General features: G+C 45.1%; 1 protein-coding gene across 1 annotated transcript; it reads right to left on the minus strand.

The window, feature by feature from the left end:
• Window positions 1–835: 835 nt before the first annotated feature.
• Window positions 836–27,478, minus strand: aacs (acetoacetyl-CoA synthetase). Its single transcript, XM_035530168.2, has 18 exons — window positions 27,249–27,478; window positions 26,722–26,825; window positions 25,828–25,948; window positions 24,526–24,639; window positions 21,668–21,765; window positions 18,671–18,785; window positions 17,968–18,049; window positions 15,690–15,840; window positions 13,470–13,550; window positions 13,228–13,352; window positions 9,877–9,941; window positions 8,393–8,515; window positions 4,876–4,989; window positions 4,668–4,793; window positions 3,908–3,977; window positions 3,713–3,771; window positions 3,371–3,573; window positions 836–3,275 (listed from the first exon to the last, which is right to left on the minus strand). Exons 1-18 carry the CDS (start codon window positions 27,364–27,366, stop codon window positions 3,138–3,140), a joined length of 2,007 nt encoding a protein of 668 aa, XP_035386061.1. The 5' UTR covers window positions 27,367–27,478; the 3' UTR covers window positions 836–3,137.
• Between the last annotated feature and the right edge of the window lie 96 nt (window positions 27,479–27,574).

Genomic DNA, 27,574 nt, shown 5'->3' on the forward strand with positions numbered 1-27,574 from the left:
CGGCCATTAGGGAACACCATGAAGGGGCGTAAACAACAGTTAGCTAGTCTGCAGCAACACTTACGTAGGTGCTTCTACCTTAGCTAGGTGTACTTGTTTAGGTAGGTGCTTCTACCTTAGCTAGGTGTACTTGTTTAGGTAGGTGCTTCTACCTTAGCTAGGTGTACTTGTTTAGGTAGGTGCTTCTAGGTTGGCTAGGTGGCATGTGTAGGTGGTTCTAGGTTAGCTAGGTGTCATGTGTAGGTGGTTCTAGGTTAGCTAGGTGTCATGTGTAGGTGGTTCTAGGTTAGCTAGGTGTCATGTGTATGTGGTTCTAGGTTAGCTAGGTGTCATGTGTATGTGGTTCTAGGTTGGCTAGGTGGCATGTGTAGGTGGTTCTAGGTTAGCTAGGTGTCATGTGTATGTGGTTCTAGGTTAGCTAGGTGGCATGTGTAGGTGGTTCTAGGTTAGCTAGGTGTCATGTGTATGTGGTTCTAGGTTAGCTAGGTGGTATGTGTAGGTGGTTCTAGGTGGTACATGAATGCCACTGCTGCCTTTTCCCTGCCACGTCTTGTCACCCACACGATGTAACAGAAACCTCCGATTCATCAGAGCCAACCTTCTCTCCCCATGTGCTTCAGTGAGTCGTGCTCCCCACTGACCCGGTCACTGGTGCTCTGGTGGTCTTAGACTAATGTTGGTAGGTACTAACCACTACACACCAGAAACCACCCACAGGACCAGCTGGTCTGGAGAGACACAGTCATCTAACCATCACAGTTTGGTCCTGACTGTTCACTTCCTATCTAATAGATTCCTCACCTTAACAGGTGCCACGGTAATGAGATCTTCAGTGTTATTCACTTCACCTGTCAGTGGGTTTAATGTTGTCGCTGATAGGTGTTTACACAGTGCATATTTATATACACAAGTATTCACATTTAAACACTGTTCAATACAATTATTTCAAAGCAGAAATATATTAGTCATTAGAGATTAATATTTCATATACATTCAACACATTTACATAAATTTAAATACATGATTATATAACCTAAAAACATTCCAGTTGAGCCTTAATGTAGATGTAGTATGTAATCAAAAAAAAAAAAAAAAAAAAAAAAGGCAACATGAAGAAATCAAGGAATGTGACAGAATGACAGACGAACAGCTTTCAGCTCTCCACCTCAAACTGAAAATCTGTTCCTGGGTTTTGTAATTCCTGGTAGTTAATGGAACTTCCGTTACCTGAGCAGCAGTTGTCCCCACACCTGAGGTCCTAGATGAAGCTACACAGCCTGTAGAGCCCTGTGGTCTACAACACCAACAAACTACCAAATAACAAAGCCAAGACCAGGACTTTGGATCTGAAGGTCTGGAGTTGGACAGCTGTCTCTGATGTGATATCCAGTGACGGATCTGATCAGTAAGACCCAGTGTCCTCTGGCTCAGAGACCATGCGGAGACAAAGAGAGACAGATGGCACATGATGGCCTGGTCCGTCCTGTAGGGTCTTTAGCAGCTCCAGGGATTCTGGGTGTTGGAGGAGGAGCAGGTCATGAGCACAGTGAAGCAGACCCCAACCTCAACAAAGCTTTACTCTTACCACCATCTAACCATCTACTGAACCTCCAATCACCACCACCACCACAGTTCCTCACACACCAGTGAGAATGGTAACCAGTGAGAAAAGCAACTGCAACTGTAGAAGTAGCTTCGTAAACACTCCTGTGCACTCCTGAGTACAGCTGTGATGAATGTTACTGGGAGAACCACAACAGTGTTCTGAGCAGCAGCGTTTTGTAAGGCGGGCTGGAATTTATACGACAGGATCCAGGATCGTTTAAAATTTGTTTGAAACTTTCTCTCCCTTGAAAACACCAATATAGGACATTTTACCATTCTATATATAAAGTATGGCATCAGACAATATAAAAAGATTAATCTACACATTCAAAAATGTCAAAAAAAATTATTTGGTTGTAGGATTCAGTGAATGTTTGTCCCTTTAACACCCAAAGCTCAACATCATGATCATCTCACTCTTAGGGATAAAAAAAGACTGCAGACACCTAGGTGTTGCCAGAAAAAATATAAATATAGCTCAGAATTCAGTCTGCCAGACACTGCGCACTGACCCCACAGACTCTGCGTGTTCATCTTCCCAGACAAGAGGAGAGGCTTTCACAGTGCTTCCTGCTCTGATCTCCAACGCTGAAGAGACTGATAAGAACCGCAAACCTTCAGAAGTTCCATGGTGAGGATTTGATAAAGCATCCATCAGAAACCCAGACAGAGAATTCCCCCTCCTGCCAGAAACATCCTCCCCCATTTATCAGCGAGAACGACAACTGATCCAAGACATCGGACATCAGATGTTTCTGAGGAAGGGGTTAACCATGGTGACCATGAAATAACCAGGAAACAACTCCATGTTCACCAACTCTGCCTTCTCACACTCATCTGACACCAAAGAACTTCTGTAATGGGCATCAGGTTTTGGAATTTATGAACCACATAAATCTGACACGAACAAGTAGCCAGAACACGCACTGGACGATCTTCACAACATTCAACTTTTTGAAAGCAATGCCACAGCAACTGTTGTAAAACACATTCAGTAAAAGTGGCACCTGCCACCTCACTGCCAACAAAAATCCACCCATGTAACCTCTCCTGCCTTCCATCACAGCAGCTACAAACCAACTCACACACTCTTTCCATAACATTCTCTGTACTTTATGAGTTGCTCTGACAGCGCCCTCTACATGTAGCTGACTGCAGTGCCCTCGGACACATTTGGAACGAAGTTACAAACTCATCTTACACAAAACCATAAGACAGACACGAATGACACCATCACTGTTTATATGTTTGTCCATGAGAGAGAGAAAATGAAGGAAGGAGAGTTATGAGTGGACGTCAGGTGAGTGAGTCCTGAATACGGGGTGAGGGGTTTCTCAGGCGTGAACTGAAAACACTAAGCTGCTTTGACACGGACCCTTCCCACAGGTGTAGGGTCATTTCACTGGATTTCTCTAGATGGCCAGAAAGGCCTGAGAGGTGCTGAGAACCTCTGAAGCAGAGGGGATTTGGAGGTTCTCCTCCGGCAGGAGTTCAGAGGTTCTGGAGCTCCAGTGGGTGGGTCCAGCTGGTGTTCAGAAGTTCTGGAGCTCAGGCAGATTCTTGTACAGGTCCAGTGAGTCCGGGTTGGAGAAGGCACCACGCTGTCTCACTTCCTTACCAGCGATCACCTGCTTCACCGCAACCTCCACCTTTTTACCACTGATGGTGTACTGAAACACACACACAAACACACAGAATTGATGCTTAACTCTCTCTCTGTCTCTCTGTGTGTGTGAGAGGGGGAGATGTCTGGTGTGGTGCATACTGGTATGTCCTTGGTCTCCAGTATGAGAGCAGGCACGTGACGTGCAGACAGCGCCACTCGGATGGACGCACGGATCCTCCCCACCAGGTTGGGGCTGAACACCTGAGCATGAGCCATCTTAAGGAACAGAATAACCCGCTCCTCCCCATCACTGTTGTACTGGGGAACGCAAAGGCTGTCGGACACTTCCTCAAAGGCCTCCACTGGAGAAACAGGAAGAAAAGCTGTCAGTTGACGTCTGGGGGCTCAGGGAAATGTGTGTTGCTCCGAGTGTTAAGCATGTGTATCGAGCATTGCTTCCATCTGTAAGTGGTCTGTCTTTTATGTCTTCAGGTGTCTTACCAATGTTATAGATCTCAGAACTCCCAAAACGAACACCATTAGGATTGAGAGTGCCATCACTGCAAACAAAGGAAAGAAAGAAGTTTGAAAGATGTCTAAAGATTCTCTCAGACTCAGAATGTGTCTGTCAACAAAGCTGAACGGCGAGGATAAACAACGCGTGTGGCGGCGAGGATTAATAACACGTGACGTCACCTTCGGCCCAACATCACGATTCCTCCACTCTGTGGGTTGATCTTGCAGTAATCACCATGGGCCCACACACCTGAGTGCGCACACACACACACACACACACACACACACACACACACACACACACACATACACACACACACACACACACACACACACACACACACACACACACACACACACACACACAAATAAATAAATAGATAGTTTGTTTTTTTTTTTTATCACAGAAAAACAGACAGTTTCACAATGCGCGAAATGTATAACATTTATTTTTTCTAAAATAATAATAATAATGAATAAACAAATAACCATAACCAATGCTAACTAAAAGTAAATTAAAAATGATTAACTGGAAGAAAAAAAAAAAAAAAAAAAAAAAAAAAAAAGAAGTACCAGGAAAGCAGTAATAAATTTCTGCTACACAAACACGAGTTCTTTAAGACAGAATCTGAAAGTGAAGAATAGGGAAAATAAATAAATCATGTCTAATCAGTTACTGGTTACTATGCAATTTTGTTTTGCTACTGTGACTATACAAGCTTCATTTGAAAGTGGGATGCATAGTTCTGAGAACAAGAACAGAACCGTGTGGCGTAATTTATGTTAATGGAACGTATCGGGCGCCATCCCCCTCGAAGAAACCAGGACTCATAACTGCGCAGTTCTCCATGACGCTCTGTCTGAGAAGGGTCTCCAGTGGAGGGTCATCGTGTGGGCTGAAGGCGTGGAGCGCGTGGGCAGCTGTCGGGTGGGTGCTCACCTGGGAAGGTGGAGAAGTATGCCTTGTGGTATTTGCTCCCATTCTCATCATTCCAGAAGTGTGTGGGCTGGCAGGGAACTGGTTTCAAACATACCAGCTCACCACTCTCTCCCCACACAGGCTTACCTGTAACACACATGCACACACAACTAGGGGTCACGTGAGTGGGGTGAGGGCTCGTGTGAGGGGAGCTGTGTGCGCACGTTACCTTCTGGGCTCCAGGCTTGCACAGCCATGCCCAGGTTGCGCGCCTGGATCTCGCCCCTGAACACGGGTACTGTCCAGTTCTGACCCATGAAGCAGGAGACGATGTCTGTGCCACCTGCACAAAAGCAGAGGAAAAGAGAAACAAACAAAACACTGTTGTTTATTTAGGCCACAGGATACTGTTTGGTGAACAGCATCATGGCTGCAATTGGTCCATGAAGATTTTTACAGTTGTCATGTCATTCACGACCATTTTATTACATGAATACAACAGTTTTATAACGCTTAAAGACAAATGTAAAGCAAAGAAAAATGGCCTTACAAATGAAATTTCTGTTTTTAATCTAGACAGTTTCTACCACCAAAACATATCTAGTAACAGATTAGACTGTTGTTACTTAGCAACCAGTGAATAATACAGGTGTGATGAGTATTGTAGAACGTTCTCTCATCAACCAATCAGATGAGTTACAGCGCAGCTGTAGAAACCATTGAAAACATGAACCAGACCAGTACCTAGTGTAGTGTAAGACACACACCAGTGTTTGGGAAGGGGGCGCGCATGTGGGGTAGACGGGAATTAATATGGGGGAGGGTGTGTGTGAGCGTGTAGGGAGCGGGGGGGGGGGGGGGGGCTCTCCAGCTTCTGTGCTCTGCACACGAGGCTCCGATTGTTGACATTCCTGACACCTTGTTCTCCAGCTTCCCATTCTAATGAATATTCCGGATCACATAACGGAAGCACTTTGAACCTCCTTCCTCCTCGTTCTTTAAGACAGTCAGAAGGTAGGATGGGAGGGAGGAGAGAAAGAGGAGAGAGCTAAAAAGAGGAAAAAGGCAAAAATCCAAACAAAGGGATGGGTGATGCTGGAATCCAAAAATAAAAGCGCAGTGTTATCAGACGCAAGGAGCCGAAACAAAATACACCGTGCTTAAGAATAGAGAAGAAATGAGCTCAGCATAGAAATGTCTCGGATGGATGGAGAAAATCAATGTTCCAAAACAATGAGCTATAGAGGACAGGAGTGGAAGAGAGAGAGAGAGAGAGAGAGAGCGAGAGAGAGGGAGGAATTACACTGATGTAGAAGGAAGTAATCTGAAGAGAATCAAAGAAAACCCAGAAATACTGAAAGACTGATTGAAAGCAAAGCAGAAACTAAAACAGCATAATAGCAGACAGGCGGGGTTAGGACAAACTCAGTATGTGTGTGTGCACACGCTCGCGTGCCTGTTTGTATTTGTGTGTGTGTGTGTGTGTGTGTGTGTGTGTTTGCGCGAGTACGTGTGGCTTGTGTGCACAGATGTGTGGCGCGTGTGTGCGCGTACTTGTAGGTGTGGCGCGTGTGCGTGCACGCATGTGTGTGTTTGTGTGTGCGCACGTGAGAATGACAGATGGCAACTGGATGGGGGTATATTAGCTCCAGGTGGGTGTGTGTGTCCAGGTGAGTCAAGCAGGCTGAAAGTGTTAAAGTCTCCTGCAGGTAATGTCTCAAGAGGAGTGTGGTTGGCAAGGCAACAGAACCAGGCAGAACCGGCTGCTGCCACACATGCTCCTAGTGACCCCAAGGTCAAAGTCAACTCAGTCCTGACGTAGCAGAGGTCAAGGATCTGAGGAGAGGAACAGATGAGTGGCACTCTGGACACTGTGGATAACCCTGGCGTCACGCGTCACGCGTCACGCGTCACGCGTCACACACACACACACACACACACACACACACACACACACACACACACACACACACACACACACACACACACACACACACACACACACACACACACACACACACACACAGACACACAGAGAGAGAGAGAGAGAGAAAGGCTGACATTTCTAAAGCCCCCCAGTGTCAAGATACGTCAGTCAAATCCGTATCTGAAATGCTAAGTGCTGAAGAGCACAGAGGAGTGTCAGGATGGAGGGGGAAGCCGTCAGCACAAACCAAACGGCAAATCAAAGCCGTTTTTCTACTAGACTGGAGATGAAACGTGGCTCATAACCAGCGTTACAGCAGTGAGCTTAAACATGGGCACTTAGCCAAGCTCTGATCACACTGGAGTAACATACACGGAGGGGAGGTTAAGATGGGAAAGCACAGCAAAACGTCTGCTCTACGACGCTGCTCCGTGCACTGCAGCTCTACGACGCTGCTCCTCACAACCACAGCTCACTGGTGGGGTCCTCAGAGTAATCGGTCATATTTTACCATCCACATTATCTTATTTGCAGTTTGCCTCTCAACAGATTATTCAGCACCACCTACAGGCCACATGAAAATGAAAACTGGCCAAGATGTGATTTGATATTTCACACAATGTGTTTGGATGCATTACACAGACTGACCAGTGTGTTTAGACGCCTTCCACCATCTGTATTTAGTACTACTTGAAGCATTAAAAAGCCACACACTGACTACAAAAATGTAGAAGTTAATGAAAATAGGCCTTTGTTCTAATAGTCATGTTGACTAGCATAAATAAATATAATACTGAATGGTATAGAAGACTGATGTCACACAGGGATTAATACAGCTTAACTGAAGAATAATATGGGTGGGAAGGTATAAAATGTACAGGCCCCTCTAATGGAGCCACTGGTCCCATCCTAGACCCCCAGACATGGCCAAGAACCGTTACTCTATACGCCACCCAGACATGGCCAAGAACCGTTACTCTATACGCCACCCAGACATGGCCAAGAACCGTTACTCTATACGCCACCCAGACATGGCCAAGAACCGTTACTCTATACGCCACCGCAGTGAGTCTGTACCACAAAACGTTTGAGCTGAGGGCAGGAACAAGTGGTGTGTTAGAACACCATGCTGTGAAAGCTGAGACACACACACACTCACACACGCACGCACGCACAGACACACAGACACGCACGCACAGACACACACACAGACACAGACACACACACAGACACGCATGCACAGACACACACACAGACACGCACGCACACACAGACACACACACAGACACACACACACACGCACGCACAGAGAGGCACGTGAATGCATCCACCCCTAGTCCACCACAGCTGTTAGCGATGATACTAATGTGTTTGAACAGGGCACTGTAAGGGTGAAATCACATGGTGACGCCATCAGGTGCTGCGCTTGTGAAGGGAAAAGGAAGAGAACCCAACAAGAATCAATATTAACACACACACAGAGAGAGAGAGAGAGAGAGAGAGAGAGAGAGAGAGAGAGGGAGAGAGAGAGGGAGAGAGAGAGAGAGAGAGAGAGAGAGAGAGAGAGGGAGAGAGAGAGAGAGAGAGGGAGAGGGAGAGAGGGAGAGAGAGAGAGAGAGGGAGAGAGAGAGAGAGAGAGAGGGAGAGGGAGAGAGAGAGAGAGAGGTGAGGGGGAAAAGAAGAAAAATGAATAAAGAAAGACAAAAAGATCAGAAGAATGAAGAAAAACCAAAAGAAAAAAAATGTTTAAAAAGAAGACAAAAAGATAAAGATTCCAAACACCATTAAATGTATCCAAGACTCGCACACAGACACTCACCTGAGATGGAGCCCAGGAGAACATTGGTCTTGATGCAGTTGTACACGTAGTCATAACTCTGGGGCTTGAGAGGAGAGCCAGTGGACAGAATGGTGTGTAGACTGTGCAAGCTGTGAGTATTGGCTAACACACACACACACACACACACACACACACGTAACTATAAAATACTTATACACCATTCTTGTATCCATACTATTTACTTCTACATACTCAATCTAAACCAAAAGTTTTCAAGGAAATTTTAAGGGAGAGAGGGGCCCGCACGTATGGCTTCATCTGAGTTTTATCCCCCCAGCTGTAAAACAAAGGGTTCAGCATTGTGACAGTCCAGTGACGCCCCCGTGACACACAGGCCAATCTACTCTGTACGTTACACATGCACTTTTCCCAGAAGTTCGCGGGTTGGCACTCCCAGCCCTCCCTGTGTGTATTAAAACAAGAGTGTTGCTGAGTCACTTCCTGCCACTACAAACCAGAGTGTGAAGGTTCTGTGTTCATACAGAGACACGTGCCCAAACAGGACGGGCTGTACAAAGCAGTTCTGAGTAGAACTTCAGTCCAATTGCTGCGCTGTCTGGTAGCAGATGGGCGCAAGTCAGTGGTCTATGAATTATGAAGCATTTTAAACTGCACTGAAATGCATGCAAGCGGGCAATCTGCTAGGCCAACTGCTAAGGGGTCTGCAGACAGGGGGTCTCCCACCCTTTCTCTCAGGGGCAGGGCTGCACCCCACAAGGAGAGCAGATGTCACATGAAAATGTCAGTGTGAAGGAGCCACACATTCAGGAAACACCCTTTTCTGCATGCACGCACACATACATGTGCACACACATGCACACAGAGGTGCACACACGCACACCCACACTCCCACGCACACCCCCCCCACCCAAAAAGTCAGAACATAAGCTGCTGGTATCCTGGGATGTTGCCCTTCACAATAACGCTTTTCCAGGAACTCCAGTCTCAGAAAGGCCACAGTTCCGACACCTTCATGTACCTCAGGTGAGTCCTGTGTAGACTGGCTCAGGTAAGCAGTCAGCCAACAACAGACTACTTTCACCTGGGCATCCTTCACTGAACTGTTTCTATTCTGCCACACACACACACACACGCACACACACACGTACACACGCATGCACAGACGCACACAGGCAGCAGTTTAGTGAGTGAGTCAGAGGTCTCTAGAGAGCTGGTGGAGCAGTAGAATAAATGTGCGTTATTAAAGCTAACAGGCTAAATATGAGCTAGAGAGCAAAAAAAAAAAGGGAGGAGCGAAAATGAGGAGCTGAGAGGGGTAGAGGACATAAAAATGAATGAGGAATCATGAATGGACAAAGTGCGGCGAGACTCATTACTATCCCCACAGGGAGCCCGAACGACCGCGGGGACGGACGAGGCGCAGGACGAACAGAAGGAAGGCAGACGGAGGGAGGGATGGATCTGCCCTCCGTCTGCAACCACGTCTGGTGTCAGACACTCACCTGGTCTTAGATTCCGCTCCTCTAGGACAGACAGCCATTTCGCCCCGGTGCCAAATATGGTGATCCTGGGGGGCAGACAGCGTTGGTGTAACACTTGTAAACGCAGCCTGTCTACAGCAGACCTCTCTGCTTCTTACTGACATCCTCAGGACACGGGCCAAGGCCAAACACAACCAGAACCTGAATCTACAACTCCTGTCCAATTAATTCTAGTCAGGGGTCTGGTCTCCACACTAGTCCCAGACTGCCCCACTGAAAACATCTCACAAACACTGGCCATATGTTACAGAATGTCGTTGGAGCAACACAGAATTTCAAACTCGGCCACACGGACGCCACTGGAGACGCAGCATTGTGTTAGCACCCCGGAAATCTCTCCTCACACTCAGCACCAATACTGAACTGAATACTGAACTGAGATTCAGACAACACATCATCCATCCACCACAATATACTGCCACTGGATCTCCTAGACCCAACAACTTCAAAACGGAAACGTGTGTGTGTTTTGGTCTGTGAAGCTTGCTATAACACTACTAAAAGGAGCGGGAAAGTTTGACTATTTTCTCCCTCTTGGTGATGAAGGGTTCTACAACCGCAATGAGATAAAGTTTGCTTGCTAAGCTGAGTGTCCAGAGCAGTGGAATTGATCTTGTGATCCCAGCGACCTGCTCCAGGCTCAATCAGTCAGGTTGTGATGAAACAGCCCGGTGTCAAACCCCTCCGAGGGCAAAGGGCTACGCCTTACATCAGGTCAATACCTCTCCTGCTCTTAGCAGCCATCGGACAGCATTTTGAGGCGAACCACGTAAGCAGTTTAACGCAGGGAGCATTTAGTGTAGAGCTGGAGGAGGAGTCACAGTATATGCAGCACACAAAACACAAGACATTCATTACATGTGGCCCTGATCTGTGTGAACCACGCACACGTGCCCCCGCCAAAAATAAAATGTGTAGTACTGAGAAAACACATTGAGAACTGACTGCTGTATAGTCAGTGTAGCCATGTGTGATGGTGTGGTGTCCTTTAGAGAGTGTGGTGTCCCTTATACTGTAGTATTGAAGAAGATTTGCTTTAAAAAAAAAAGTCAAGGTAGTGAGAGTCCTTACCTAAACCCCAGTGCAGCGAGTCCTTACCTAAACCCCAGTGCAGCGAGTCCTTACCTAAACCCCAGTGCAGTGAGATCTGACTCATATACTGATCCACATACATATAGTTACATATAGAGAAAGCCACCCTCACCCCCGTCATGCACTGACCAGCACTGACCACGCATTGAACCTACTCTCTGGTTCTAAATTATAGATCAGGGTGCCAGCACCACGGAGTAGCAGCTGTAGAAAGGGTTTGTTTGAACATGAAGAAATAACCTACTAAAAAAAGTTTACATAGTTCTTCAATAAATGATGTTTAATGTTTTAACTATTTGTTCAATAAAAAACATTCCCATAAAAGCCATTGAATGCTTATCATGAATAAATGGTAATGAAGTCATTTGAGGTGACACTCATGCAGAAGCTGCAACCCTTTTCTCTGCAGCTGGGCGTACGCCACATGATTTGTTTGCGTGATTTTAACCCCAATTTGCCCCTTCTAGCACATTCTCCCAATCTGAAGCAATTTTCCAGGTCAAGAAATTGACTGGACGTGACTGGCGGTGCGGATGATCTGAGAGAGGAGGAATAAGTTGGTAGTTCTGAAGTGACTGGAGGCCCTCTGATATCAAAACATGTTTGAGATTTATGGAGAACATAATTGCACACATGATACTGGCACTAGCCAATGAAGGAGCTAGAAGAATAAAAGTGATACTAGCACTAGCCAATGAAGGAGCTAGAATACAATAACACAGCGTGTTCAGTGGAGTCGAGACCAGAGGCCAGCAAACAGTGGCCAACACATGCGGGTCCGATCCCTCCAAGGTTCACAAAGACGCACAAACACATCCACCTTCATCTTTGTTTTTCCCGCTAGAAAATGCGATGTGCGGTGTTGACATTCGTAGCCCATTCTACGACACCCCTTCTGCACCTGATCAAGTGTGTGCACACTCATGAAAGAAACACGAGACATACTGAGAAAACAACAACAGAGACAAAAATCTGTTAGGATTTTAAAAAGTCGTGTAGTGTACAGCCAGCCTAGCACACACTCTCCCACCTGAGCGCCACAGAGCGAGAACAAAGCAGACCAATACAAAGAAAAGAGAAACAGAAAAAAAACGACCAGAACAGTAAGCTGTCCGTCTCATGAGCCGCTGCCATGACAATATCCTGCTTACAGGTGATTGGCGGCAGGTGGCAAGACGAGGAGGATAATTGGTCATTTAGGATGTAAGAAGGGAGTCCAGATGTCCTTCTGTCTACAAGATGAAATGGGGTGTGCGTTTCCAGAGTTGACCTCCGCCACAGAGCGACGGAGAACTTAAGCATGTCACTATAGAGCATCACGACCAACTGTTCACCAGGTGAAGCTCCTGACATCCCACTCAGCGAACACAGTGAGAAGAACACAGCGAAATGTGACTCCAGATGGCACCCATTCTGGCTCCAGGAGTTAACAGCCTAACAGGAGTCTCCACACACACAGTTTAAAGTAGTCGACATGTCCTTTGCTGAGTGCTGGGTTTACATCCGCCCCTCCCACACCTCCACACCTCATTTCTTTCTCCTCCACCTTTACAGCCACAGTAACCCACTAAAGCTCCACCCACAGGTGGACTGTGCCAATGTCCCAAACATGCCTCCCTGTGGCCTTTTCCTGCGCACGCGTGGAGCAGGCGATGTCCGGGCGGCCGATTAAATATCGACCAGCATTAAGAGTCCAGCTTGCCGCCTCTGGTGCGACAGGAGTGGAGTCAGAGGTCCCTGACCCCGAGCACTGAGGGAAATCTCCCTACAGCACAGCCATGAAGCAGCAGTTATGTTTTATTCATCTACAGTGCGGACGTGGAGAGGAAGAACGTGCCACACACCTGCAGGGTATGTGTTGTCCTAAATGTGTGTGTGTGAGAGTGTGTGTTTAGGTATACATTCCCTAAAGCTTCTCTGTTTAACAGATTTAACAGAAAGAAGAATAAAGACCTCCAGGAACTACCAGAAGAGCTTAAAGCTCCCACACACATGCAGTATATAAGACACAGCTCAAGGTCACATCAGAAAGGACCAATCAGAGGGCCCCGCCTTCCACTGTTGCCTTGGTGATGTCATGTAAAGGTCAGAGTGACAGGTGCTGTCACACTGTCCTTCAGTTACATGGTGATAACATCACCAGCCCCACTGTAACATTATTATTATAGTGAAGATGAAACACACACACACACACACAAACAGTCTCTCACTCACTCTTACCCCAGCTGGTCCACCAAGTTCCATAAAACGTTGGGAGTTGGAATGAGAGGAGAGCCATCATACAGGACGACCGAACTCCCAACAGCCAGAGAGGAGATCAACCAGTTCCACATCATCCACCCAGTCTGGAGAGACCAGGAGAGAGACCGGGCAGTGATGCATCAACCCTGAAGGTGGGGCGGAGGTTCTCTCCGTTTCTTCTACAGTACACGTGAGAATTTGTCTAGATTAAAAGTACCTACCGTGGTGTAATAGATGATGACATCACTGCTTGTCATGTTGCCATGCAGAATGTGTTCTTTAAGGTGCTGGATGAGCGTACCCTGGAGGGGGCGGGGGTGGAGGGAAAGAGGGAGGGGCTTATGGTCAGATGTAGGAGGGGTTTCAGTTTCAGTCATTACACTTAGATCTTCCTCCTGTTCAAACCAGTGATGAGTGTAACGTGCCGCAGGTGCTTTTGTCTCTGCTGCAGGCATACGCCCAACGGGGTCTTCGGAAGTACGGAGTGCAGAAGGCAATTCCAAGGAATTCTACACCAGCCGTTGCTGAACTGAACAGGAATTTCCTGTGTTCAGTCATTTAGCCATTTCAAAATTCACCCAAAGAACCAAACCAACATGGTTAGCACTGGGCTACAACACCGTTGATGGACAATCACAGCATATCCGTTTATAGCCACAACCCGCATCACCTCCATCATGTGTCCCCGTCATAACCGTACAGAAGAGAAGCACCGATACATCACAATACTAACAATCAATCCTGGCTGATGAAATAAAAGAAATTAGAAATTACACAAAATTAGTTGTTGTTTTTTTTTAAATAGTCAACAAACTTGTATGTGATGTCATTTAAAGTGCACCAGCGCTCGACAGGAGCGTAACTGCTCTACTCAGCGGCACATTCTTGATTCCAGTGTGCCGCTGTTCTAGCAGATTTTGACACTTGATTTCACTGTGTCTGACCGGTTTAAGCCGTTTCAGTTTCATGAAGGCCACCAACACGTCTCTGGTTCTCTTGTTAATAAACCACAACAGCAAACTGCAAAAGGAAATGTCAGATCTAGAATCAGATCAGCTCACATGTCTAACAAAGAACCGATCAAGCAGCCATGTTGGACTAGGGGCTTCCAAAGGCAGGTGAGATGAGGGAAGAGTCTTCATGTCCCACAAGGTTCCCGTGGTCTAGCCTCAAATTAAAGCCGACAGCCTGAACTTCAAACTCCGAGTCATTGTTCCATTTAAAATGTGTGTGTGTTTAAAGCCTCAAAACCAAAAAATAATTTCATTGTTCACCTCCTTACTGTGCAGGTGCTTCACTGGTGGCAGATACGAGACAACCAGGGGCAAAATCACCCCTTATTACTAAACACACACACAGCCTTTAGCTGACACTTTTATCCAGAGCAACTTACAATTATGACCGAATACAATCTTGAGTAATTGAGGGTTAAGGGTCTTGCTCAGGGACACAACAGTGGAAACTTGGCAGTGGTGGGACTTGAACCAGCAACCTCCTGATTACTAGTTGAGTACCTTGTGCATACGTGTGGGCAGTGCGTACACACACACACACACACACACACACACACACACACACACACACACACACACACACACACACACACACACACACACACACACACACACACACACACACACACACACACACACACACACACACACACACACACACACACACACACACACACACACACACACCTCAGAGGTGTAATTACAGGCCCACTCCACAGCCTGCCATGACTTCAGTCTGCCACTGTTTTCATATACACAACCTTAATTACCCACAGAGTGTGACAGAGGGAGGGTGTGTGTGTGTGTGTGTGTGTGTGTGTGTGTGTGTGTTCGTTCATATACATGTACATAGCTCTAATTATCCATCTGGTGAGACATATTAGACAGAAATGGTGCTAAAGCCAACGAAAAGAAGCTGTGAAAATTAAACACAACTGCTGAGAGACACACTTTTTTTTTTTGTGTGTGTGTCTGACATCATATAATCTATGGAGTCTGTGTTCATATGACATACGAGCTGCATTCTTGCAGTTTTATTGTCAGCAGACAGGCAAGGTTTCCTCGGCTGTGTGTCAGTGCAGCAGGTCTGCACTCTGGGACAGAGGACACACTCGCCACTTACAGCACTCAGCATCTGCCTCACTCCCACACACAGGGAAAGACAGACGAGCCCTTCTGTGCCAGCACTCTGCCCGCTGCTGCAGCACTAGCAGTGGGCTAATGCTGCTACCTCGTGGGGAGTACTGGTAAGGCATGACAATTTATGGCCACTAGATGTTTGGACAAAAATCGCTGAGATGTGCTGTACAGCACACAGTCTAACAGACATGCACACACACTGGTACACGCATAATCTTGCACGCACGCACACACAGACGGATGCACACGCACAAAACCCCGGACACACCCACACACACCCTTTCTCACCCCGGCAGAATGCACCATGCACTTGGGAGAGCCCGTGGTGCCCGAGGAGAACATGATGAAGAGAGGATGAGAGAAGGACAACTGCTCGAACTCCAGCTGAGGGTCCTGATCGCCCTCTTTTCCCAGAGCCAAGAAATCCTCCAGAAACACACTAGAGAGAGAGAAGAGAGAACGAGAGAGAGAGCGAGAACGCAAAATGATTCTTTATGGACAAAAACCTCACAGAAAAAAAAAAAAAAAAAAAAAAAAAAAAAAAAAACCCACACATTTGGAATTTTGTAAAGATCCTAAAAGTTGCACTGTAACACAGCAAGTCAGAGACCTGACCTAACCCCAAACCTAAAACCCTATGACCCCAGCACTCAGAACTGGGTGAATTTGCTTTCTCTCCCAATGTTAAAAAAGCTCCTTCACACAGTCAGTACAGACTCCCCTAGACTCCTGTCCCCACACAGCATATCTGAGTAACTGTCTACACCCACAGACGCCCTCCGAGACATCAAAAGAAAAACATCAATACAATTCTCTACACCCTTTGAAAACCATACCTCAAAATGCTTGACAAAACTCACCAAAAGGAATACATTAATAATTTAACCAAATTAAAGTTTTTAAATTAATAAATTAAAATGTTGTAAATTATTGAACATAGAATACATTTTAGCAGATTATCTGATTAAAAATAAAAACCCCAAAGAAAGGCCACGCCTTAACAGTGTTCAGACATAGTGACCGTAACCTGGAGACAGAAAAGGTCATCGTCAGAAACCCTGGACATCCAGAGAACGTACATGAAGTCAGAGCAGCTCAGGAGACACAGACACAGACACACAGACACACAGACACACACAGACACTTCCTTACACTGATAATAACGTTCATTCCATTTTTGAAGATAAAACAATAAGAATGATACATTTGTGTATTTTGGCGAGATAACTGAATGTCAGCACAATATGTTCAGAACCGTCACACTCTGCACTCTGAGAAAACCGTGAAATGTGATCTTAAACTCAACATATGTTTATTTAAGTCTGTGTGGGGTGTGTGTTTACATTAATTGTGGGTGTGTGTCTGGTATGTATATAGCATTATTATTTTATATATATATATATATATATATATATATATATATATATATATATATATATATATATATATATATATATATATATATATATATATATATATATAATTTATATATATACACAATTATTCAAATTCATGTCAATAAAGTGAGAGGGAGAGCAACACACAGACAGACGTACGGACGCACGGAGATTGAATTGCGCTACAGTCCGTTTGCAGATATGAAACAGAGCTTTAAGCGACGCCGACACTGTACCTGTGCATGCCAGACACCTGTGTGCTCACCACCGGGCAAATACCAAAAACAACACCAACGGCAACGTGATTCAGCAGCCCACTTAGCAGGTTAGAAAATTGACGTCTGTGCAAAATAACTTCATCATGCATTCTTCAATTCTACAAATATAGAAATATAATCTATAATACAATGTAGGATTTAAATTAGAATAATATAAATACATTTTAATAATTGTTTTAGGGCTCGTTATGGCCTGTTAATTACACCAACACTTAAACACAATCAATTCACATCAATTATGTTACTGGTGGGGAAAAAGTGAAATTAGTTTTTTTTAAAAGGTCACATCAGTCCAACTGCATCATGCAGTAATCAAGAATGAAAATCAGAATTGTGAGAAATAAAGGCAGATTTCAGAGAAATAAATCAACATTTTATTTCTTTTTTTAAGTGGCCAAAATGGGCTTCCACAGACTTGTGTGTGTAAACAGCCCTGCTGTTCTGATCATCATTAGAAAAAAAGATGCAAACTGTTCTGTGGTTTAAGACTTTTGGTCCTCACAGGGACCTTAGGAAGGATCCGGTGAATGAGGCCCATTGACCCTTGCCTCTTAATACCCATAATGCATTGCTAGTAACATGGCAGAACGTAACTATAGTTAGATGACTAGGGTCATGGTTACTGGGGTTAGGGATTAAGCCCCTCCAGCCAATCCGCTGGCAGTATTCTGGCCTCCCCCTCACTGACCCCAACTCCACAGTTACCATAGTAGCTATAGCTCAGTTAAGTAAGTTTAAAACAAACAAACAAACAAAAACAGACTTTCAGTGAGTCCAGCAAAGTGTGTGAGATACTTTCATGTGTTCTAGGCATGGGGAAATGCTCCGTCTTCACAAAGGTTTTTAAATTCCAATGTACATCAGCACAGACAAGCACACATGCATACACACCTGTTGGGGATCTTGGAGAGGTCTATTTCTTGTCTGGAACGAACATAAGGAATTACAACTACCTTCTTCAGATCAGGAAGACCTGAGAGAAAGAAGAGAGAGAGAGAGAGAGAGAGAGAGAGAGAGAGAGAGAGAGAGAGAGAGAGAGAGAGAGAGAGAGAGAGAGAGAGAGAGAGAGAGAGAGAGAGAAGGAAGAGCAGAATTTCTCATTTCAACAGTCATCTTTATTAAATCAATATAACCAAAGTACCTCACCAGATCAACTTTGCCTACATCACACTGCAAAACACACCTTCATTACATGATGCTATTCCTGGATTTAGTACATTCAAATTCAATATCAATCCTGGACTTCAACTGAGCAATAAACAAAGAGAGAGAGAGAGAGATGTTCTCCATTTAATGTAAAGATCCCAGTATAAGTGAGCAGCAGGTGTATCATATACACCTCACTGGAGCTATAAAGGGAAACTCTTGGAGGTTTTTAAACTGAAGCAGACGTCATAAAGTCAACAGGGCACTTATAGAGCATAATAAATATGAGACTGGATGATGATAAAGCAATGAAAATTAAAATATTAAACATTAAAGATTGTGCAATGGTCAGCATGTGTGTGTGTGTGCGCGCAGGTGGTTGAGGCATGGAGATCTGTGGGGGGTGTGGTGTAGTGGTGTGTGTGTGGGGCGGGGGGGGGTCCATCACCCTTGACGACGCTCTGGAGTTTCTCCATGTGGTCGTGCTGTTTTCCATTATACACAACAGCAGCGACAGAGAAAATCAGTTTCGGCTGGATCTGAGAAAACCTGTCCAGTACACCCTGAGAAGAGAGAGAGAGAGAGAGAGATGGGAGGAGAGAATTGATTGAGAGAGAGAGATTGGATTCTTACCAAACCATCAAATCACATTTCCACCTTCGTACAAAAGCAACTCCATCATCAAAGCAAAGGGAAAATACTCACACCTTTCACAGACCACATAAAAGAACTTGATTCAGTTTGTCACAATTACTAGAACAATAGTGTCAATTTGGCATTAGACATTAATGTCAATACAACTAAAGTTATAAAAGCCAGATCACAGAAAACAAATTTCCACTTTAGCTTCCATAGAATCACACCATCAGTACAGACACACCCAGAATCAATGACATTTCTTCAATTAATAAATTATGAACTCCCAAAGACAAAATGACCTCATGGTCCCAAGACCTTAACAGTAAATCTAACAAAAACAACAACAAATTACCTCTCACTAATGTAATCACAAACAGTACCCACCCACACACACAATAATATGCAACACATTAAATGTTCAGTCAACACACAGGAGTCTAAGGTTGCCAGCCTGTTAAAGTTGAGCTGTAGCTCTCACTTTTGGCCACAAGGTGGCAGTAGCACATGTGTCATACATGAGCTGCCTTTGGCCTTACAGGCCACCACCACACACTGCTGGTAACAAAGCTGTCAACTTTGGCCTATTTATAGAGCAAACACTATTCCCGTGTGTGTGTGTGTGTGTGTGTGTGTGTGTGTGAGTGAAAGAGAGAGAGACACACACACACAGAGAGAAAGAGAAACTGCCCAGCTGACAGATCACGTGTGCACAACACCTACTTTAAGTGTGACCTTAGATGTCAGTACCAGGATTAAATAATATAAGTACCAGGATTAAGTACTGGCCCATTCCAAGCATGTGTCTTTTACTTTAAATGAATATTCCAGAACTAAGCCTTTAAAAAGCATTCAGAACTTGAACAAAAGGTTTCATTATATTTTTTGGCATTTGACAAAAATATCCCCTACAGCCAAGCAGAAGACATGAGTCCACTGCCTGATTTTAGCGTCGTCTTTTTTGGGAGGTGTTTTTTGTTTGAGTGCTTGGTTTTAAAGATCTTAGTAATATTCCGGAAATGCTGAAACAAGGTCAGCAGCTCTGCTAAGAGGCGACATCCCACCCTCACGGAGACACGACTCAGGAGTTAAAGCCAGGCTACATATTAAACCAAGCAGTAGGTCTTCACTACACACTAAATAATTACAGTTTAAAACCCCTGTGTAGCTAAACCATGTGCACCCTTAGAATTAACCCACCCCTTCCACCTCTTTGAACATCCTCTCATTCTGCTAAACAGGATGTTGACATTTCTCTATAAAGTTGGAGACACCAGTGCCCAGGGTGGACTTCTGGGTGGAGTGGTTGAGAAAACCCTTTACAGTTCTTCACCACCCAAAACGGCCATAACACCCCGTCGTCAACAGAACCAGTGCATGAACTCTGATCACAACGTGGTACAACCACAGATATTTGCCTTTGCTTCCTGGTTGTGCCAATAGAGCAAGAAGCTCAGTGCCTTGAGTACACACCGTTACACGCCGTTACAAGCATTACACACCGTTACACGCCACTATATACCGCTACATGACATTACAGGCCACCACATACCATTATGCGCAGTTAGACTACATTACACGCCGTTACATGGCATTACACACAGTTACAAGCATTACACACTGTTACATGCCGTTACAAGCATTACACACTGTTACATGCCACTATATACCGCTACATGACATTACAGGCCACTACATACCATTATGCGCAGTTAGACTACATTACACGCCGTTACAAGCATTACACACTGTTACATGCCACTATATACCGCTACATGACATTACAGGCCACCACATACCATTATGCGCAGTTAGACTACATTACACGCCATTACACACTGTTACATGCCACTATATACCGCTACATGACATTACAGGCCACCACATACCATTATGCGCAGTTAGACTACATTACACGCCGTTACATGGCATTACACACAGTTACAAGCATTACACACCGTTACACGCCGTTACACGCCGTTACAAGCATTACACACTGTTACATGCCACTATATACCGCTACATGACATTACAGGCCACCACATACCATTATGCGCAGTTAGACTACATTACACACCGTTACATGCCATTACACACTGTTACATGCCACTATATACCGCTACATGACATTACAGGCCACCACATACCATTATGCGCAGTTAGACTACATTACACACCGTTACAAGCATTACACACTGTTACATGCCACTATATACCGCTACATGACATTACAGGCCACCACATACCATTATGCGCAGTTAGACTACATTACACACCGTTACAAGCATTACACACTGTTACATGCCACTATATACCGCTACATGACATTACAGGCCACCACATACCATTATGCGCAGTTAGACTACATTACACACCGTTACATGCCATTACACACTGTTACATGCCACTATATACCGCTACATGACATTACAGGCCACCACATACCATTATGCGCAGTTAGACTACATTACACACCGTTACAAGCATTACACACTGTTACATGCCACTATATACCGCTACATGACATTACAGGCCACCACATACCATTATGCGCAGTTAGACTACATTACACACCGTTACAAGCATTACACACTGTTACATGCCACTATATACCGCTACATGACATTACAGGCCACCACATACCATTATGCGCAGTTAGACTACATTACACACCGTTACAAGCATTACACACTGTTACATGCCACTATATACCGCTACATGACATTACAGGCCACTACATACCATTATGCGCAGTTAGACTACATTACACGCCGTTACATGGCATTACACACAGTTACAGGGCTCTTACATTGACTCCGAAGTCTGGGGATGTGGAACTCCAGATAGCTCCAATACTGGCAGCTGCTAACATGGCCTCTACTGCATAAACTCCATTAGGGAGATAACCTGAGAAAGAGAAAGAGAGCGATAAGGGATTAAAAAATATAATGTGTCAGTGGTAAGACACTACAGGCGTGTGGCAGAAGGATCCTGTTAAATGATTTCACATTAAGATATTTTTAGCCAGCACTCAGTTGAATTAATCTCGCCATTTCTAAAGCCACTGTGTGGTCAAAGTCAGAACACACATTAACTCTCTCACAGACCCACCCCCACACACACCTTACTAAGTTAAAGACAGAACACACATCAACCCAGCCCAACACTTTTCTATGGAAGGGTGTAGGATGTAGGCAAACATTGAAAGAAAATATATAAATCAGAGTCACTCTCAAATGAAATGGAGATCCTTCTGTAAAACAAAGAGCATGTTTGCTCTGGATCTGTACGAGCATCTGGGGCAGCAAGGAATGTTTAAGAGAAGGGGCGGAGACAAAGGGGTGGAGTCAACAGGAGGGAGGAGGAGCATGTGAAGCAAAGGAGTGGAGAATCACGCCTCCAACCAAGAAGGTCAATATCACGTTCCAGGAAGAAGTGAGTATACAGTGTAGTCCTTTTCTCACACGCTCACACTTCACTTATAAAGTAGCGTTAAATTCTCCTCGACGCAAAACCTTCACAGAGCATCTCTATGAGGAAGGACATAGTGAGGACACACACAAACACAATAAATAATAAGATCCTGTCCATGCCAGACATGCCCATAAAACACACACAATTGAGAATGGAGAAAGTCTATAAACAAACACTCACATGGGCAAACACACCCACTTACACACCCACGCAGGCAAACACCTACAATTAAACATTAGACTATAAAAACAAAGCAATAAGCAATGAGCACGCACATGTGCGCGCACACACACACACTACCCAGGTCTTCTCTAACCACACTAGACCTTGCCGAGTTTCTATCCATCTCAGTGAAAGCCTCAGACTTCATCCATCACCGTTGGGCGGGTGGCACAGTGGTCTGCTGTGACCGGTCCTGTGTCTCCTGTAACCCTGAAACTCAGCGTGCGCTTTCCTGGGGGATGCACCCACATACAGGACACAGCAGGACAGCGCTCATGTGTGCGGTGATGCAGAGCAGAAAATCAGGACAGGATTGCATTATATTCCATGACCTATACATTTACAACACACACAAACAGCTGAACTTTTCTTGGTCCTCGCTTCTGAGCAAGTATTTCATGACATTTAGGATTGTGGGTGTTTGTTTCTTTGTGCTTGTTTTTAGTAACTTGATTTGCAAACTGTGGTTTGAGTCAAACTCTCAGTAATGAGTAGAACTCTGACCCTGCTGTACTAAAGAAACCTCCTGAAACATTTCCACAGCGCGTGCGCTCTTCTTCCCCCCCACGTGTGTGTGTGTGTGTGTGTGTGTGTGTGTGTGTGTGTGTGTGTGTGTGTGGTTGGCTGTGCTCCACAGAGCAGCTTGTAGAAGAACAGATCAGGCCTTGTCTTGTGTCATGGCTCCAGGAGCAGGGTGATTGGGTACAGATGGTAGTTGAGGAACTACTGCAGAACAGAAAACTAAAGAAACAGGACAAAGGTCACATCTCATCCTAACCCTTAACCATAACCATGACCATGACCATGACCCTAAGCAAGACAGGTGAAAGGTCACACCTAACCTTAACCTTTACCTTTACTTTAACCCTAAAGCTAAACTTTACTTTAACACCATCCTTAACAGGACAAAGCTCACACCTAAAGTTAACCCCAACCGTGACTTTAACCCTTAACCTTAATCCCTATGAGTCTCTAAAAACATGTTAGAAGGAATCTCTGAACTACTGGGAGACTCATTATAATATTTAATTGATAGAACACATCCTCCTTCATTTTAAAATCCATTTAAGATCAGATCAGGATGTTGTGAGTACTTTAAATGTCAGTACTAAAATGAAACGCTTTATCAGCTGTGGGGCTTTGGCCGAAGACACTTTTGTGTGTGTGTGTGTGTGAGAGAGAGAGAGAGAGAGCGAGAGAGCGCGAGAGAGAGAGAGAGAGAGAGAGAGAGAGAGAGAGAGAGAGAGAGAGAGAGCGAGAGAGAGAGAGAGCGCGAGAGAGAGAGAGCGCGAGAGAGAGAGAGAGAGAGAGAGAGAGAGAGCGAGAGAGAGAGAGAGCGAGAGAGAGAGAGAGCGAGAGAGAGTGAGCGAGCGTTACAGCTGGGCGATAGTTAAATTTAATCATCATAATATTTCCTCGATATTAAAACATCGTGCTAAATGATAATCCTGCTCCGTGAAACTAGCAAGGATTTCCACGGGTATTTATTATTGTTTTCAATGTTAACGGCTCTGTTTAACTTTATATTTTACATTTTTCTAATAATATCCGTTATTACTTTATATTACATCTACCATAACAAAGGCCAGAGGTAATAGCTCTGCTATCTTCATCTTTCTTTACAGATTAAAAACTCAAATCAAACACTGCCTTTGTCAAATTAAATAATTCCAAATAAATGTTACATGCACAGAAAGGAAAAATGACAAGAACCATTGCAAGCTTTGAATGAACAGAGCAAAATGAGGATGATATGCTGACTAATGAGAGGGGTTAGAGTTGGGATTAGAGTTAGTTGGGATTAGAGTTAGGATACAACTGGAAGTGCTTTGGGTTTAAAACCAAATGAGCAGAAGAGAACTGGAGAATGTAACTGAAGCTACCCATCACCCACGTTAACATCCTTCTGCCTCGTGTGTGTGTGTGTGCACGTGCGTGAGTGTGTGCAAGTGTGTGTCTGTGTGTACTCACCTACAACCCTGTCACCCGTGTTAATACCCATCTTCCTCATGGCTGTGGTGAAGTGGGCCACGTCACGTCTCAGTTCTCCAAACGTCACCTTGACGATCGCTTCCTCCCCCTCACCTACACACACACACACACACACACACACACACACACGATTGTTCAGTATGAGTTTTGGTCATCGGTGAGTTATGTCTGATCGGCTCAAGGCTGAGCGAGTCGGGGCTCGGCTGTTCGGGTCTGTGCGCAGTCACAGGCACGTCAGGGTTCTGCCATTACTCCGAGTACAACAGTGACGCAAGCCACCTGATCAATAACACTCAGGCAATCACATTAAGCCTTCTGTAGCCTACAGACCATCCATTATGATATGAACCCTGCCCATACCCAAACACTGCAGCTACAAATCAAATCAAATACTGCCCACAATTCCTACATTAGCCAGGGTGGTTCAATGACAGGACTTATCTAGAGATACAAATCACTCTCACACACACACACACACACTCTCACTCACTGTGACTATGTGTGTGTGTGTCTTTGATTTGTATCTCCAGGTCAAACCTGCCATTGAACCACTCACAGAGTTCATGTGTGCGCGTGCATATGCTTGCAGGTGCCAAGTGCATTTGTAAAATTAAATGTTCTCCTGAACACTCCCCTTTCCAACACTTTTAAACGCAGCTGAAATAACAGACTGGCTGTGACATCACTGCACAACCACATACACACCGGCCAGTTTACATTTGCGTTACGTTTTCTTCACTTACGCTGAAAACATTTTAAAAGGCACAAAATTAGCCCAGATGGACCGATGGACATACAATGAAGAACGCTGAGACATCTCATGAGTTCTGAACCTTCTGGAGTAGACGTGATCCTGTCAGGCTGATCTCACACACCCACCTGCGCCCTGTTAATGCTTGTCTAGAAGTGTGTTTCTCCTGGCAGAACTGTTCTCAGATCAGCGGGAAAAGGCCCGCACCTACTAACATGTGGCTATAACTTTTTAGTCGAGCTGTATAAGAAACTGTACGTTTTGTATTTGTATACACATACAGGAACACAGATGACCACACGTGCAACCCCACACACATACACAAACAAACAAACACAAACAGTCTAACGAGTGGCTAATGAGTGGTCACTGTGTTGTTCTAGTAGGCGGTCGGGTCCAAACACCTACATCTGTGGTTCCAGGTGAGAGTTCTGATGAGTCACAGTATTCCCATGATCGCATATCACATATATGTGATTAAACCTACTGCAAGTATACGTGCGCACACACACACAAACACACAGACTCACGGGCAGCATAGATGGCAACTTTGTCCTGGTCCTTGTGCTGAAGTATGTTCTCAGCGTAGTTTAGTCTGCTGCCCTTAAACCACTCCGGCACATCAGAAGTCTTCTTCGTCACGTCAACCACCTGACAGAGAAAAGACATGAAGACACGTCAAGATGAGCCCCACTTCAGACAAGGGGTGCAGTTTTAATGGCCCAAAGAACACTGGCCATATTCAACAAGCTTTTTCTTTTAATTCAACATGAATTCAACATGATTTTTTAAATTCAGCATGTTTTTTCCAAGTTTACATAAAGTACAAAGCCTGTAAGATTCTGACTGATGTAATGACCAACTGACAGCACCAGGGTAAACATTGACGCTATTATTTAACACCAGTTATAAACGTGCGTGAAAATCGCCCACACCTGAGTTCCGTCCCAGAGTGCTTATGCCCAACCTGTGACATCACCACCAGTACTGTAAGTGTCCCCGAACATACGACAGGTTAACAGCATGCCTGCATCAGCTCAGAGATGCTCTCATTTATGAGAGTACGCCCTCGTACAACGGATAAGCAGACGGGACAAAGCTATTCTCTCAGGTGAGTCATGTCACATTAATGCTCCTTCTTGTGAAGGAGAGTCACAATAACTCTGACCAACATCAGGAAGAAAGAAATGACATTAACATGTCATGTCAGCGGGAGTCTGCGCATGTCATTAAAGTAGAAGAGTTGGAACCAGCAGTGTACTCCTCCACTCGGTTATCAGCAGTACTGACTTGCACTCATCCACCCTTTTTATAGACGTGTATTCATTATGGAAACCTTCTCTGATATAACGACTGTGCACCATGTGTGTTGACAAAATGAACTGCAGATCTCGGCGTGTTCCTGTCACAGGTTTATCACATACCTCTTCATACATGGTTGAGCTGGTGATTCCACAGAACCTCCAAACCTCTGCCCAGAACTCAGGGTAGTTCTCCACCGACCACTGGTACAGCTGGTCATAGTTAGCTAAAACAACAACACCAACAAAAAAAAACGACAGCAAACATACAATATGGCACAACTTAATGCTTTAATGGAGAATATGAGAATTAGGCCAGTAATGTTAAGCACAGCTGCAGTAACGATGGGAAGAAGAACAAATCAGAACATAGCCTACAGCCATTCAAAGAAAAAAATATCACTGTAGCTAGAGACCAAAAAAAAAACTAAAACATTTAGGAAGGAAACGGGGTCTATTTTTAAACATAGATCCCTATTATACAACATAAATAAATTATTCTTTTAAAATGTTTAAGATTATATATAGAAGCCTGTTTCCATCCCACCATTCCTGCATATATATATCGGCAGGGCTGCATATATCTGGGCTCGAGAGAGCCTCAGTGCCGGGCGAGCTCGTGCGGTTATACCGCAGCCTCGCGCACTCACCGAGCTGAAGCCCGAAGTGTCGGTTCACCCGAGCGCGGAACCGGTCCATCTGCGTGACTGTCTTGGAATCCGGACGCCACAGCACCTTGGACTCCACGATCTCCGCGTCCTTAGACATCGCGCCTGCACGGGGCCTGCACGGGAGCTGCACGGGGACCTGAGCGCGCTACAGTGGGCACAGACGCGTGCGCTGACGTGCAGACGAAACTGTCACACAATCACACGAGCTACTTCCGAGTAGTCCGCAAATAAGCACGCGACTGCCCCCAAACTCCGCCCACCGTGTCCTAACCACGCACACGGTCAAATTCCGTCTTCTTCCGCGA

Source organism: Electrophorus electricus, chromosome 5 (assembly GCF_041902795.1).
Source record: "Electrophorus electricus isolate QZ-2024a chromosome 5, ASM4190279v1, whole genome shotgun sequence".
Lineage (NCBI taxonomy): Eukaryota > Metazoa > Chordata > Actinopteri > Gymnotiformes > Gymnotidae > Electrophorus > Electrophorus electricus.